Source organism: Sitophilus oryzae, unplaced genomic scaffold (genome assembly GCF_002938485.1).
Source record: "Sitophilus oryzae breed Bouriz unplaced genomic scaffold, Soryzae_2.0 scaffold_302_pilon_pilon, whole genome shotgun sequence".
NCBI classification, from domain to species: Eukaryota; Metazoa; Arthropoda; class Insecta; order Coleoptera; family Curculionidae; genus Sitophilus; species Sitophilus oryzae.
In genome coordinates this window covers 2,313,706-2,326,832 of record NW_022146866.1, presented here as the reverse complement: position 1 = coordinate 2,326,832, position 13,127 = coordinate 2,313,706, and the positions used below count along the sequence as shown (strand labels likewise).

General features: G+C 31.1%; 2 protein-coding genes across 2 annotated transcripts in view; both read right to left on the bottom strand.

The window, feature by feature from the left end:
* Positions 1-263: 263 nt before the first annotated feature.
* On the bottom strand, positions 264-5,536 carry LOC115884541 (DDB1- and CUL4-associated factor 12). Its single transcript, XM_030903149.1, has 8 exons — positions 5,279-5,536; positions 5,037-5,205; positions 4,727-4,979; positions 4,442-4,672; positions 4,218-4,385; positions 3,951-4,166; positions 3,708-3,896; positions 264-3,648 (listed from the first exon to the last, which is right to left on the bottom strand). Exons 2-8 carry the CDS (start codon positions 5,192-5,194, stop codon positions 3,493-3,495), a joined length of 1,371 nt encoding a protein of 456 aa, XP_030759009.1. The 5' UTR covers positions 5,195-5,205; positions 5,279-5,536; the 3' UTR covers positions 264-3,492.
* Positions 5,537-5,787: 251 nt separating this feature from the next.
* LOC115884540 (aldehyde dehydrogenase, mitochondrial) overlaps positions 5,788-13,127 on the bottom strand; it is a 29,686-nt gene continuing 22,346 nt past the window's right edge. Inside the window, exons 4-10 of the mRNA XM_030903148.1 lie at positions 11,717-11,963; positions 10,774-10,925; positions 10,531-10,714; positions 8,648-8,784; positions 8,416-8,580; positions 6,163-6,364; positions 5,788-6,093 (exon numbers count right to left, since the gene is read on the bottom strand). Coding sequence (XP_030759008.1) covers positions 5,990-6,093; positions 6,163-6,364; positions 8,416-8,580; positions 8,648-8,784; positions 10,531-10,714; positions 10,774-10,925; positions 11,717-11,963 — 1,191 coding nt within the window. The 3' untranslated portion in view covers positions 5,788-5,989. The remainder of the gene's footprint in view (positions 6,094-6,162; positions 6,365-8,415; positions 8,581-8,647; positions 8,785-10,530; positions 10,715-10,773; positions 10,926-11,716; positions 11,964-13,127) is intronic.

The window sequence follows — 13,127 nt, the reverse complement described above, 5'->3', positions numbered from 1 at the left end:
GATTTGAAACCTCTTTTAGCGATTTATAACATTCTCAAATGAATTACAGGTGCCTTATTTTCTATGAAAATCACACAGCTTTTTTCATAGTCGCTGCAGTTGCTATAGCTATAAAAACTAATTTTTTAAGGTGTGAAAATTGCGACACACGCTAAATGAACTTTCGTATGTCTCGAAGTCTGTGGACCTTTTTGTATGCCTCGATAACATATTGGTGCAGATTATTTTCACCCAAACAAATAATAACCCAAACTATACATTGATGCGGATTGTCTATGAACTCTTTCTGAAGGTCACAGAAACCTGAACGCGTAATTCGGTGTTCTTTCGCATCTGTTATAGGTAATTTGTGACAGTGTTGTGTTAATTCGCTACTTTCCGCGCCAATTTTAAATAACAACTACATTTTAAAACACAGATAATAATTTACCTAAAAGTACCGTATGATCGAAAAAAAACAGCATCCAGTTGACTTAAAAAGGACGATCTGTAACATTCCCCGTATAATTTTACATATAAAATGACAGCGATCTTCATTTGATAGCCATCGATAACGCCGTTTTTTTTTCGATCATATTGTAAAATCCCAATAAAAAAAACGAAATAAAACGGCAAATTTGTTTCATTAGAAAAAATACCACTGATAATTTGGTGTCTGTTGGATCAACTTAGTGGTGTTTACAAAAAGAAATATTTATTTTTCTTCTAGTGGCGAAAAACCCTAAAGTATTTTCAAGAAATGAACCCGCTACAAAGGTATACAAAAATGACATCTATGGTATACAGGGTGATTCATTGCCATGGCACGTTAGACTTTTATGAAGAACCGGTGATTGCTTGAACTGGATTTTTGCATAAATCCAGCACACAGACACTGATTAACACTTCAAAGAACCAATGAGAGTTGGACTAAATTTAAAATTGACAGCTGTTTGAATTTTTTACAAACCTCATTGGTTCATTTAACGTGTCGCTGAAGACTATACGAAGTTCTGAGAACGGGGCTTAAAAGCACCTGCTCCATCTGTCTAAATTATTTTCAGCATTACAGTGTTGTCGCTTCATACTAAAAGTGGTAGCATCTTTGTTATTTTAAATGGAACACCCGGTATATTATTATATCTTTCGAAACTACTTCCATATCTCAACATTTTTCAATCATACTAACCTACACCAATCTCTGATAGTTTTCAAGATAAAAAATAAAACGTGTAAAACTGACAAAAACATTATCTTGAATAAGCATTGGTTAAAAAGGTTAAATCATAAATTTGGCTTATTGAAAGCTAAAATTTGGTGTATATGTTGGAAAGTCGACATATTCGATCTGTCTAATAAATCGACTGATTGGATATCATACATGGAGATCAGAAAAAATAATTATTTCCGTTTGTTATAAAATCGTTCAAATTATTGTTAGTTTAAATTCAAGCCATGTATATTATTTAAAAAATCAAAACCCAAATAAAATTGCTTTTCAACGATATAATAATATCATGTTTCTATAGCTAAACCTTCAGGTTTCTTCAGTAAAGCCATTTAAAAGATAATAATAATTCTATTATAATTGTTTCGTTTAAAGAAAATCGTTACCACGACAAATATTCAAACTTTATAAGTATTTAATTCAAAGATAAGTATCAATTAAAGTACGTCCTTGGTCCTAAATTTCTAAAATTGTTATGGTAACGAAATGAAATTATAATAATAGGATTATTAATTTTTGAATATCTCTACTTAAGAAACCGGGAGATTTAGATATAGGAACTTGATATAACGTTGAAAAGCAATTTTATTTCTGATTTTTTGAATAATATACATAGGGATGAATTAAAAAAAAACAAAAATTTGAGTAATTTTATAACAAACGGAAATAAACAATATTTTTGCTCTGTATATCTAATCGGTGTATTTAGACAGATCGATTATATCGACTTTCGTTAACTTATAACTCAAATTTCAACAAATTGTTCAATTCATTTTTACCAATGCTTATTCACGCTCATGTTTTTTGTCAATTTTACACGTTTTTTTATTTCAAAAACTATTAAAGATAGGTACAGGTTAGTATAATAGAAAAATTATGAGGTATAAAGGTACTTTCCAAAAATGTAATAATATACTGGGTGTTCCATATAAAATAAAGAAGATGCCACCACTTTTCGAATGATGCGGCAACACTGTAATGCTGTAAAATTTTAGAAAGATGAAGCAGGCGCCTTTATGTAAAAATCAAAATTTTCAAAAAAATTCTATCACCGGTTCTCCATAAACATCTAACGTGTCATCGCCTTGAATCACCCTATAGACATACAGTGTGGCACCTCCCATCCTCCCATACGACGCGGAGGCTCCAAGGATATTCTGTTGAAATGAAATTTTGTGAGCATATAAATAAATAAATTTTTGTAAATATGAATTTTCTTGTACCTTCATAGAATTAGGATTGCTTACCAAAACGATATAATTATAAAAATAATCAGACAGTCCTACTTCTGATATCGGGCTTGTATTACTAATATAAATACAATGAAATGTATAACAATATAAATTTGACACATGCCTATATCTATTCTAATACTGTAAATTAGTATTAGAAAAAAGAACAAATATTGCGTTTAATTAGATATTTCTTTTTCAAGTTGAATTAACAAAAATGGTTTATTTAACTTAGAAATCATATCTTATTTTACATAGTTATCCAAGGAAATAAAAAAGTACATAAATACTTTTTTTATAAAAAACATATATTTTGTGTAAAAAACAACAAACATATTGTCCCTATCTCACGGAAAGGGGTAACTGAAAAATCGAAAAAAATAGTAATGCCACTTCAGACTTCCCTACAGGCAGTGGCGGATCCATGGGGATTCTTGGGTAAAGCCAAGTAATACGATATTATTAATTTCTTTGGTCACAAACGACTCCGGAGTATGTACTTTAAGTAAAATTTTGTGTCTAGCCCCTCTTTCCCAAATCCTGGATCCGCCCCTGCTTACGGGCGCAACTTTTATCTCAAGAAGTACTGTTACTGTAGCTATCAGGGCATCAAGACTGTGATACTATTCAGATTCAATGTATCTTAGAAAAATTACAATCATAATGGAGGTAATTTCTTATTCTGTTCTCTCTCAATCAATTTACTAAAATACGAGTCAGTACATGAGATAGGGGACAATATGTTCAAGTTAATTTTCACTAAATTAAAAAAAAACTCTATCACAGAACAAAACATGTCCTCAAAGTCATACCAGATCAGAATAATGAAATGATTTTTCTTATTATTTTTATAATATAAGAGAAATAATTCATATCATAAAGCACTACTATATACAGTCAATAAATAATACAGACTTTGAAACTTTTACATTATAAAATGTAACAGTAGATTGTTGAATTGTATCTCCTCTATTTAAAAATCTCACCTAATAAAAATTCCAAATATAACTGTTTAGAATTAAAAACCCTAGATATACTAAAAAGTAAATTTTGTTACTGCCATAATCCTGCATAGTTTCCTGTTAGAGTGGCAGGTAGAGGTCCACCCGCTGTAAACAATCTCGTACCGCTTGTATCATAACAATGTGTATATATTGCTGGTACATATTTAATATTGTGAATGTTGTCCATATACTCCTCGTCAGGAAACTACAGCAAAGAATAAAAATTAGTTATTTTACTTTGAATATAAAATTATGGTTACTTACCACATATCCTTTGCTTCCTTTTAATACCACAGTTCGAGATGTATTAATACTACTTTCTAGGTACTTCCCTGCCCTTAAGTCATAAAACATTAAAATACCTAATCCTGTTCCTACCGTTAATATATCTCCTTGAAAACTAGTAGATCTAACTCCACAGCCAGAATACCTCGAGGATACTTTTTTGACAGCCTGAAAAATACGTTTATTTCATTATTTGAAACATATCATTTTTATTCTGCATACTTGTAAAGTTCTACTATCTAAAAGTAAAGTGTAGGATTTGCATCCAATAGCGTATAATCCAGAATCCTGAATAGACATGCAGACATTTTCCTGTGAAGTAGGAAGTTTTCTAGATAGAGTTTGTCTAAACGTTTCAGCTGACCATATGTGTATGTATCCATTTAAACTTAAAGCAGCTATTTCACGATAATCTTTGTTAAAACACAAAGCCCTAATCTGAAAAAAAAACTCTCAATAAAATCTTCATAAAATATGCTATGACCTTACTTTCTGAGCATTCCTGCATTCTTTTAATGCTACAGGAGACAAGCTTTTATAAGTTGGCACTTCCTGTTTGGATTCCAGTACTTCTTCTGTAATTCTCCATAAAGACAATTTGGTATCTCTCGATCCTGAGACCAGAAATTCATCGTCCAACCAACACATGTCAAATACCTAAATAATATTTTATTTAATAAGCAATTTAAATTAATAAATTGTGTCGTTATTACCCAATCTTTATGAGCATTCTCTCCAACACATACTGGATCTAAAGTAGGTAATCTATAAACAGCAATGTCACAAGTATTTCTAGCTCCTGTAGCTAATAAGGTTTTAGATGGATTTAACTGTACGGTATGAATTCCACAATGTTGTTGGTCTATATGATTAGAACTTTCTCTCCTACTAACTAAAGAAGGAATTTGATCTAACTTATGAGTTTGTACATCATAAACCATCAACTAAAAATTAGTTTGTATAGCAAATTGATAATAACAAAAACCTATGTCTGTTACCTTATTGCATTTAGTACCAAACACAACCTGTCTATCACTTAACCACTGAGAACAAAAAACTTTATTCATATTTCCTAAATTAATAGCAGTCTCTTTAAACATTTCATGTGTCAATATGTGTCTATTTCCGTAGTCTTTAGTTATTGAACACTGCTTTGAGGTCTGAGCTTCACGATGTTTTACATAATCAACAAAGTTGTATGAGGTATTCAACGCATCTTTCAAAATAAATTCTGGCTCCTCTTCAGACTCGCTACAAACATTAATATATTATCTACTTTGAACAATATGTAGCTACAACAAATTTTACCTATCCTCGTACATAATAAAATCTTCAGGCTTCTCTGACTTTCTATTTTGTTCAAGTAATTTTAACACCTTTGCTTTATTTTTCCTCTCTTGAATTCTACTCTGTAATGAACATGGTGGATTTCTTCCATAAACAGACCGAATTTTCGTTTTAGACATTGTTGTGTTTACTGAAATTATACCAAATTTCACTTTCTTGGACAATAGCTCGAAAAGTGATAAATAAAATATGTAAATAAATACCTTATAAACGCTGTAGTCGCTGATATATTAAAAACACTAGGAACGGAATCGGTTTAAAATACTTTAGGTACTTAAAATTATTATTTGTGCTTAAAATTAGTAAAAAAACTATTTATTTAAAAAATAACCCTTTTAAAAACAACAAATGTGTTGTCAAAAAATATCAACATTCAATGACAGATGATACGTCATCGAAAAGTGACAAAGACTGGATCAGTTCACCGAAATACTAAATATTCAAGACCTATAATACAGGGTAGATTGAAACTATACTTCAGAATCTTACAGGGTGAAATAACTAATCGTGAAAAATACGCTTTTATTAAATTTGTCGGTTTAGTCGATTTGGTTATGTAGGGAGATATTTTGTTTAAATAGAAAATAGAAAGTACAAGACGACTTTCGAGCTGGTGATTAGAATTTGCACTAATTTATTTACACCCATTACATTACAATTAAAAAGTACTTAGAATCTTTGTTAGTTATCAGAGGAATAAAAAGAAAACAGAAATGACTGACAACTTTTATTGAAAAACATCAGATAAGTTTAGAAAATAAATCAGATAAAACACTTAAATATTAAAACAGTAAAAAAATATTATTATACAAATGTAAGCCTAACAATATACGCACAACGAACAATTCAAAAAACTCGTTTAAAAATTATAATATATGTATTTTCTTGCTTATGTGTAAAACTCGTCTGTTTTTTTATGAATTCTTTTGCAACTGTGATACAATAACAGTTTTAACTTCTGTGTATTGATTCAATCCATATTCTCCCATTTCTCTTCCATGGCCAGAGTCCTTGTATCCTGAAAAGAATCAAATAAATTATATCAATATGCCTAAAAACCAGGTTGCATTAGAGTAAAGCCACTTACCTCCAAATGGTGTTTGTGCAGTTAAAACATTGTAGCAATTCACCCAAACTGTTCCAGCTTTAATACCCTGAGCCAGATAGTTAATCTTATCAATATCTTTGGAGAAAATGGCTGATGCAAGACCATAGTTTGTAGTATTGGCACGCACGATAAGTTCATCCAAGTTTTTGAATTTCAACAATTGCTGGACAGGGCCAAAAATCTGTAAAAACATATCTCAGTTAGCTTATTTTCAGATGACACATAGATGTAAAATCAAATTCTGAACAAGGTTTTTCTATGTGGCTTTTCAATATTTTTTCGTTTGACCCAGCTTCTTAAAATACATTTTTGAAAATTGCCACTATGACAGTTGACGCATGACATATGCAAATATATTTTTTTTATTGGCCATGCTCAATTGGTTCCACATTTTGGAAAAAAAGATTAAGAAGGGAGCATATTAACCAGAATTGCAAACTGACAGAGGTAAAAAAAAACTTTGTCTTTTTTTGAATTTTTCAAAAGCTGACTTAAAACTTAAAATTTAAGTCTTTTTCAAAATCATTTGTGATTTTAAATCTTTATTCCTAAATAGCAAAAGAAGATTAAAAAGATTTATTAAGTCCTTTTATAAAAGGCCCAAGTCAGATTTTTATATACCGGGTGCGTCTCAACAGTGGCTCACCCCCTATATCTTCTATTTTTTCAGATAAAAAAATGAGATTTAGTATGTTAGTAAATGACATAAATTAGCATTGATTGACGTATTCAGTTGTTTTTGGTCACTTCCTGTTTCACCGGAAATGACTATTGATTTTTAAATGGCACCCTCGGTATATTTCTGCTTTATTCGATAGAAAATGACATTCTGAATAGAATGACATGTCAACTTTTGGCATTTTCGTATAAAAAATCATATTTTAAATATCAATCTAGAGTGTCATGCCTGTGTTATAAACACTAATATTTAATCAAGGAGCCTTTGAAAATAGATTTGATCGTCATATTTTTCGTGTCTTGTCCGGGCCAGTTAAAAGATGCCCAAATCGTATTAATCATATCTCAATTTTTTCAAATGAAACAAGTGGGGCTTATTAGCATATTTGGAAAAAGCATTTTATGAATAATTTGGTACCATACACTTGGTATTTCGAATCAAATTTTCGTTATGAACCTCATTTTACAATTTCAAATAAACCATATGTAAAAAGTTGACATATGATATGTAATTTTATTCAGAATGTCATTTATTAACAAATAAAGTAAAAAAATACCGAGGGTGTCATTTAAAAATCAAAAGTTGTTGTCATTTCCGGTGAAACAGGAAGTGACCAAAAACAATTGAATACGTCAATCAATCCTAATTTATCTCATATACAACATACCAAATCTAGTTTTTTTATTAGAAAAAATAAAATAGTTATAGGGGTGAGCCACTTTTCAGACGCACCCGATATCTTGAGTTCTAAAAAAAATATTTCTAAAGACTTTGGACTGTGTCCGCTCTTGTGACAGCTACTTCTTTACAAAGCGCATAGTGGGGTGTCCGCCGATTATCTTCTGTCAGCTATGGCCTGGAAAGTTCACCAATTTGTGTCAGCTATGGCCTGGTGCAATAAAAAATACTCGTTTTTCGACAGCGATTCAATAAAATTGGCTTGTCGCTTGAATGTGTTAAAAAATATTCATTTCTAATAAGAATAGATAAGTTCTAATAACTATTTAATAACAAAAATAACAGATGCGCTACTAAAACATAAAAAGATAAAGTCAAATTGACGTATCTTAGTATTATTTTTTACAAGTAGTAAGCTAAAGAGAAAATGCAAGAAAAAATATATAACTTTTGAACAAAACCATTTTGTATTTCAAATAAAATTCAAATGGATCAATTGAAACGTCAAAAAACTGTCAAATATGAGGGCCACGATGTCGTTTCCGCCTCTAATACATGATTATTATAAATAATATTGGACTCAGTCCTTTTATTCAAAAAGTCCACATAAACTTTCTTTCGATAACTAAGTAATATTGTTTCCAATTCGTTGCAATCTTTTTGGTCAACACTGTATACTAAGAGTCAGCATTTCTGGTCTTACTAGATTGCCATAACGACTCACTCCTATACATGTGAACGCCGACCCGAAGGTCCGCTTGCCAGCGGGGTATATTGCGTTGATTTCAACGAAATTTTAGTTTCTAAACTAGTAGTTATCGCATATAAAATTTTATTTGGTTTAATTCTTATAACTTATAAATAGTAATAAATACCTCTTCTCTGGCTATAACGTGGTGATCTTCAACATCAGCAAACACTGTCGGTTGTACAAAATATCCTTCATTGCCATGTCTTTGACCACCATGAACCAGTTTAGCTCCCTGCGATACACCTTCTTGAATTAATCCCAAAATTTTATTCATTTGCTCTTCATCAACCTAAATTTTAAAAATACATATAAAAATGCATCAATAATAAGTAATAAGATGAATTTTGAAAGCTTACCTGAGGTCCTTGTTCAGTTTCTGGATGGAATGGATCTCCAACTCTACGTTTCTTTGCTCTTTCCACTGATCTCTCAACAAACTCGTCGTAAATCGACTCTTCAATAAAGGTGCGAGTACCAGCACAGCACACTTGTCCTATAACAAAAAAATAAGAGATCATAAAACTGAAAAGATTTTTTAAATATTAGGCCAGTAGACGAGGGTTTTAGGGTCCGAATTCTGAACACCTGCACCGATTGACGAGAAATGCTAACAGTGAATAGAGATATATGTAAGAAACAAAAGTTACAAAGTAGCGATGTGTGTTTTCACCCTGGGTGTGAGTGGCACCCCTTTTCGGGGGTGAAAAATAAATCACCCATTTTAATTGTAAAAATCAATAAAGGAATGAATTCTAAGCAAAACATTTTCTATAACATTTTTCAGAAAATTAAGATTTTCCTAGTTATTTGGGATTGAAAATGTTGATTTTTCATCTAAAAACTGCATATTTTTCTGCCATTTTTTATAAATAACTCGAAAACCTTGCGTTTTATCGCAAAACTCATATAAAAAAAATGACGCTTTTAAAATAACTAAACGGTCCATTGTTTGTTGATTACCGTAGGTGTAATAATAGCCGAGTTATCACTCTGTAAAGGTGATTTTTTATTTTTGGAAAACTAAATTGCAACCTTTTACCGTAAAATAATGACAAAAGAACACATTTTTCAAAGAAAATGAATGTGACCGTTTTAAAGTGCTTGAAAAGATCTTTTAAATGCTTTCTTAAAAAAGTTCATAGCTCAAAAACTCGCGGAGTTATGATAAAAATAAAATGGTCACCTCATTATTTTGGAAAAAAATTAACAACAAAATCTATGCCTAAAATCATAAAAAGAAAAACTAAGCGTAATACATGTACAATTGGCTATTGTTAGGTACTAACAATGGACCCTGCAAGTTCGAGCGGTTTAGAATGCCTAAATTTGGAAAAAAAAGTAAAATTGAAGGTCTTTTTTGCAATATTTTTGCTTTTTTTTCAATTTTTCTGTAGATATCTTTATTTCGTAGATATTACGTTTTTTTAGTTTGACTTGCGTGTAAGGACCACCTTCTTTGAGCCATTAAAACCCAAAAATCTCGTGAAAATGAAGATCGAGTTCAAGACTGTTCAACTATAGAGATTAATTTGTAGCTCATGTAATTTCCTACAAATTGATAGTTTTTATTTTTATGACTCTAGTCATAGATTTTGTTATTTTTTCCGAAAAAATGAGCTGACCTTTTTATTTTTATCATAACTCCGCGAGTTATTGAGCTACGAACTTGAAAAGACCTTTTAAAAAAAGACATTTTCTTCGAAAAATGTGTTCTTTCGCCATTATTTTACGGTAAAAGGTTGCTATTTAGCTTTCGAAAATTAAAAAATTACGTTTACAGAGTGATAACTCGGCTATTACTACACCTACGGTAATCAGCAAAATATGAATCGATTCGTTATTCCAAAAGCTTCAATTTTGCTTTAATGAGTTTTGCGATAAAACGCAAGAATTTCGAGTTATTTATAAAAAATGGCAGAAAAATATAAAGAATTTTCAATCCTAAATAACTGGGAAAATATTAATTTTGTGAAAAAATGTTATAGAACTTTTTTGCTTAGAATTCATCCCTTTATTGATTTTTGTAATAAAAATAGGTAATTTATTTTTTACCCCCGAGAAGGGGTAGCATTCACCCCCAGGGTGAAAGCACACATCGCTACTATGTAACTTTTGTTTCTTACATATATCTCTATTCACTGTTAAAATTGCACGTCAATCGGTGCGGGTATCAAGAATTCGGAGGTAATACCCTATTTTTATCCTCGCTTACTGGCCTATATTATCATGAACTCAATACCTTGATTGAAATAAACAGCTTGATGAGCCTGCTCTACAGCCTTTTCAATATCAACATCAGCTAAGATAATGTTAGGACTCTTACCACCCAATTCAAGAGTGACACGTTTCAAATTACCAACTCCGGAGTTTTGTTGGATCAACTTTCCGACTTGCGTGGATCCGGTGAAAGCAATTTTATCGACCTATAACATAAATTAATATTAAGTTCAAATAAAAAGAAAATTATTTTTTTTTTATTTACGTTGAGGTTAGCGACCAAAGCTGCACCAGCATCACCATAACCAGGAACGACATTAAGAACACCTGCAGGGAATCCAGCTTCTTTAGCCAACTGAGCTACGTACAAGGAAGTTAAAGGTGTTTGCTCAGCTGGTTTCAGTACGACAGTGTTTCCTGTGAAAAAAAGCGCAAATAAAATTGTGTATACAAAGTATATTACTATAGCACAAAAGACATATTATACAGTATGTCCCGAATTGTCATTACAAGAGGAAAAACTTTTATTATTGACATTTTGAAAAAAATGCATTCCTCATAAAAAAACTTTGCTCGTTCCAAAATGGTTAATCCAGTTTATACTTTTCCAACAAGTTACTTAGGACTTAAAACCATATCTGCTAGAGTAACTGCCCAACAGACAATAATAATATGATTTTTTAAAGACAGTGACATTACATAAATGATAAACACTATTTTATAGGTCTGTTGACTAGGACCAAAAGCAAAGGCATGGCTTTAATGTAAAAAAAATCGAAAAAATGTTAGTGTCTTCTTCAAAAGCTAATATCTCCCAAAAAAATAAAGCTATTAAGATGAATAAAAAAACAAACTTTCGAGAAAATATACACCTTAGTGACAATATGATTTTTAAATTCCTTGCTATGTTATCGTACTCCACAGGGTGTTTCAAACTTTCACCAAAATATCAACATTTTGTTTTCCTCGTATAATGGACAGATGACAACTTTCATTTTTAATTTAGAAAGAGATATTAAAAAGTCAAATAATTTAGCTAAAAATTGCTTAAAAATTCATCAAAATCGGTCCACTATCATGAAAACTTTAGTTTTAAACCCGTTTTTCGTGCAGATGAGTATGTAAAATGTATAATAACACCCAAATGAAATAGTTTTACATAAACGAAAATTGATTTTGTAAAGAACAATACAGCAACAATTTCTAACCTAATGCAAGAGCGGGTCCAATTTTCCACGCCATCATAAGCAACGGGAAATTCCACGGGATAATTTGACCGCACACTCCCACAGGTTCGTGTCTGGTGTATGCGAAGAAATTTCCGTCCATGGGGATAGTTTTTCCATGATTTTTGTCGGCCCATCCGGCCATATACCTCAAAACTTTGATGGATCCAATAACATCGACTGGATAGGATTGATTGAATGGTTTTCCATTATCCAGAGTTTCTAAGCTCTGAAAGAAATTAAGGCAAAATATTAATTTCACGTAGAGTAATTTATGTTTAATAAAATGTCAAATGATAATAAAAACGTATTCATTCAAAATACCCATTTTAATATTAAAGACAATAAGGATTCCTGAAGAATTGATTATTTCATTTTATCACTATACAAAGCACACTTCTTGATCATATTTTTTTATTGTACAGGATGTCCCATTGTTATTAGTGAACATTGAAGGGTGCGATTTGCACAAACCTGTCCCACTTTTTTGTCAAACGGAAGATCCTGTAATTACAGTTGGAGGTTGGAACCTTTGATGTCACAACAGCAAAATAAAACACTAAATTGCCACAATACACCAAAACACTTTTACTTTTACACTGGAAGTTTTTAATCATCTGCTGATGACGCTAACATGGTTAGCGAAACGCGCATCCAGTGTAAAAATAAAAGTGTTTTGGTGTATTGTGGTTATTTAGTGTTTTATTTTGCAGAAGATGCTGTAAACAAAATTTTCATAGCCCTCTTCGTTTCTGAGCTACAGGATCTTTTCGAAAATTTTGCAATTTGGGACACCCCCCGATCTCTGTTATTGCGAAAGGTATCGAGAAGGTGAAAACTGTTTATTATAGAACTTTTTACGTTAATACGGTTTTGCTTAATACAGTGGCGTAGTCTGTTATTCTTCAAAAAGAATATATGTATTTGAAGATATGAACTAAAGTTATGTTTGCCATATATTTATAAATTATATTATCTGACTTGCCATAAGCTTCTCAAAAATATATATTACTCTATATTTATTTACTACAATATTAAGTTTTTATTAAATGATAATTTTATTAGTAGGCCATGATTGATAATAAAAGAAACTAAAAAATTATTAAAAGTATACTGCTATCTGTCACTTTTTTTTATTTTGGGCGCCACTAATAAATTCTTTATATATAGGGAAACTTGTAGCTCAGAAACGAAGAGGGCTATGAAAATTTTGTTTACAGATTCTACCGTTTAACAAAAAGGTGAGACAGGTTTGTACAAACCGCATCCTCCTATCTTTACTAATATCGGAGATACTCTATGATTTCAACTAAAATGGGACACCCTGTACTGTATTTAATAAATATAAAATTATTGGAAATTAAGTTGATATGTTTTGTATGTTGAATCTTCA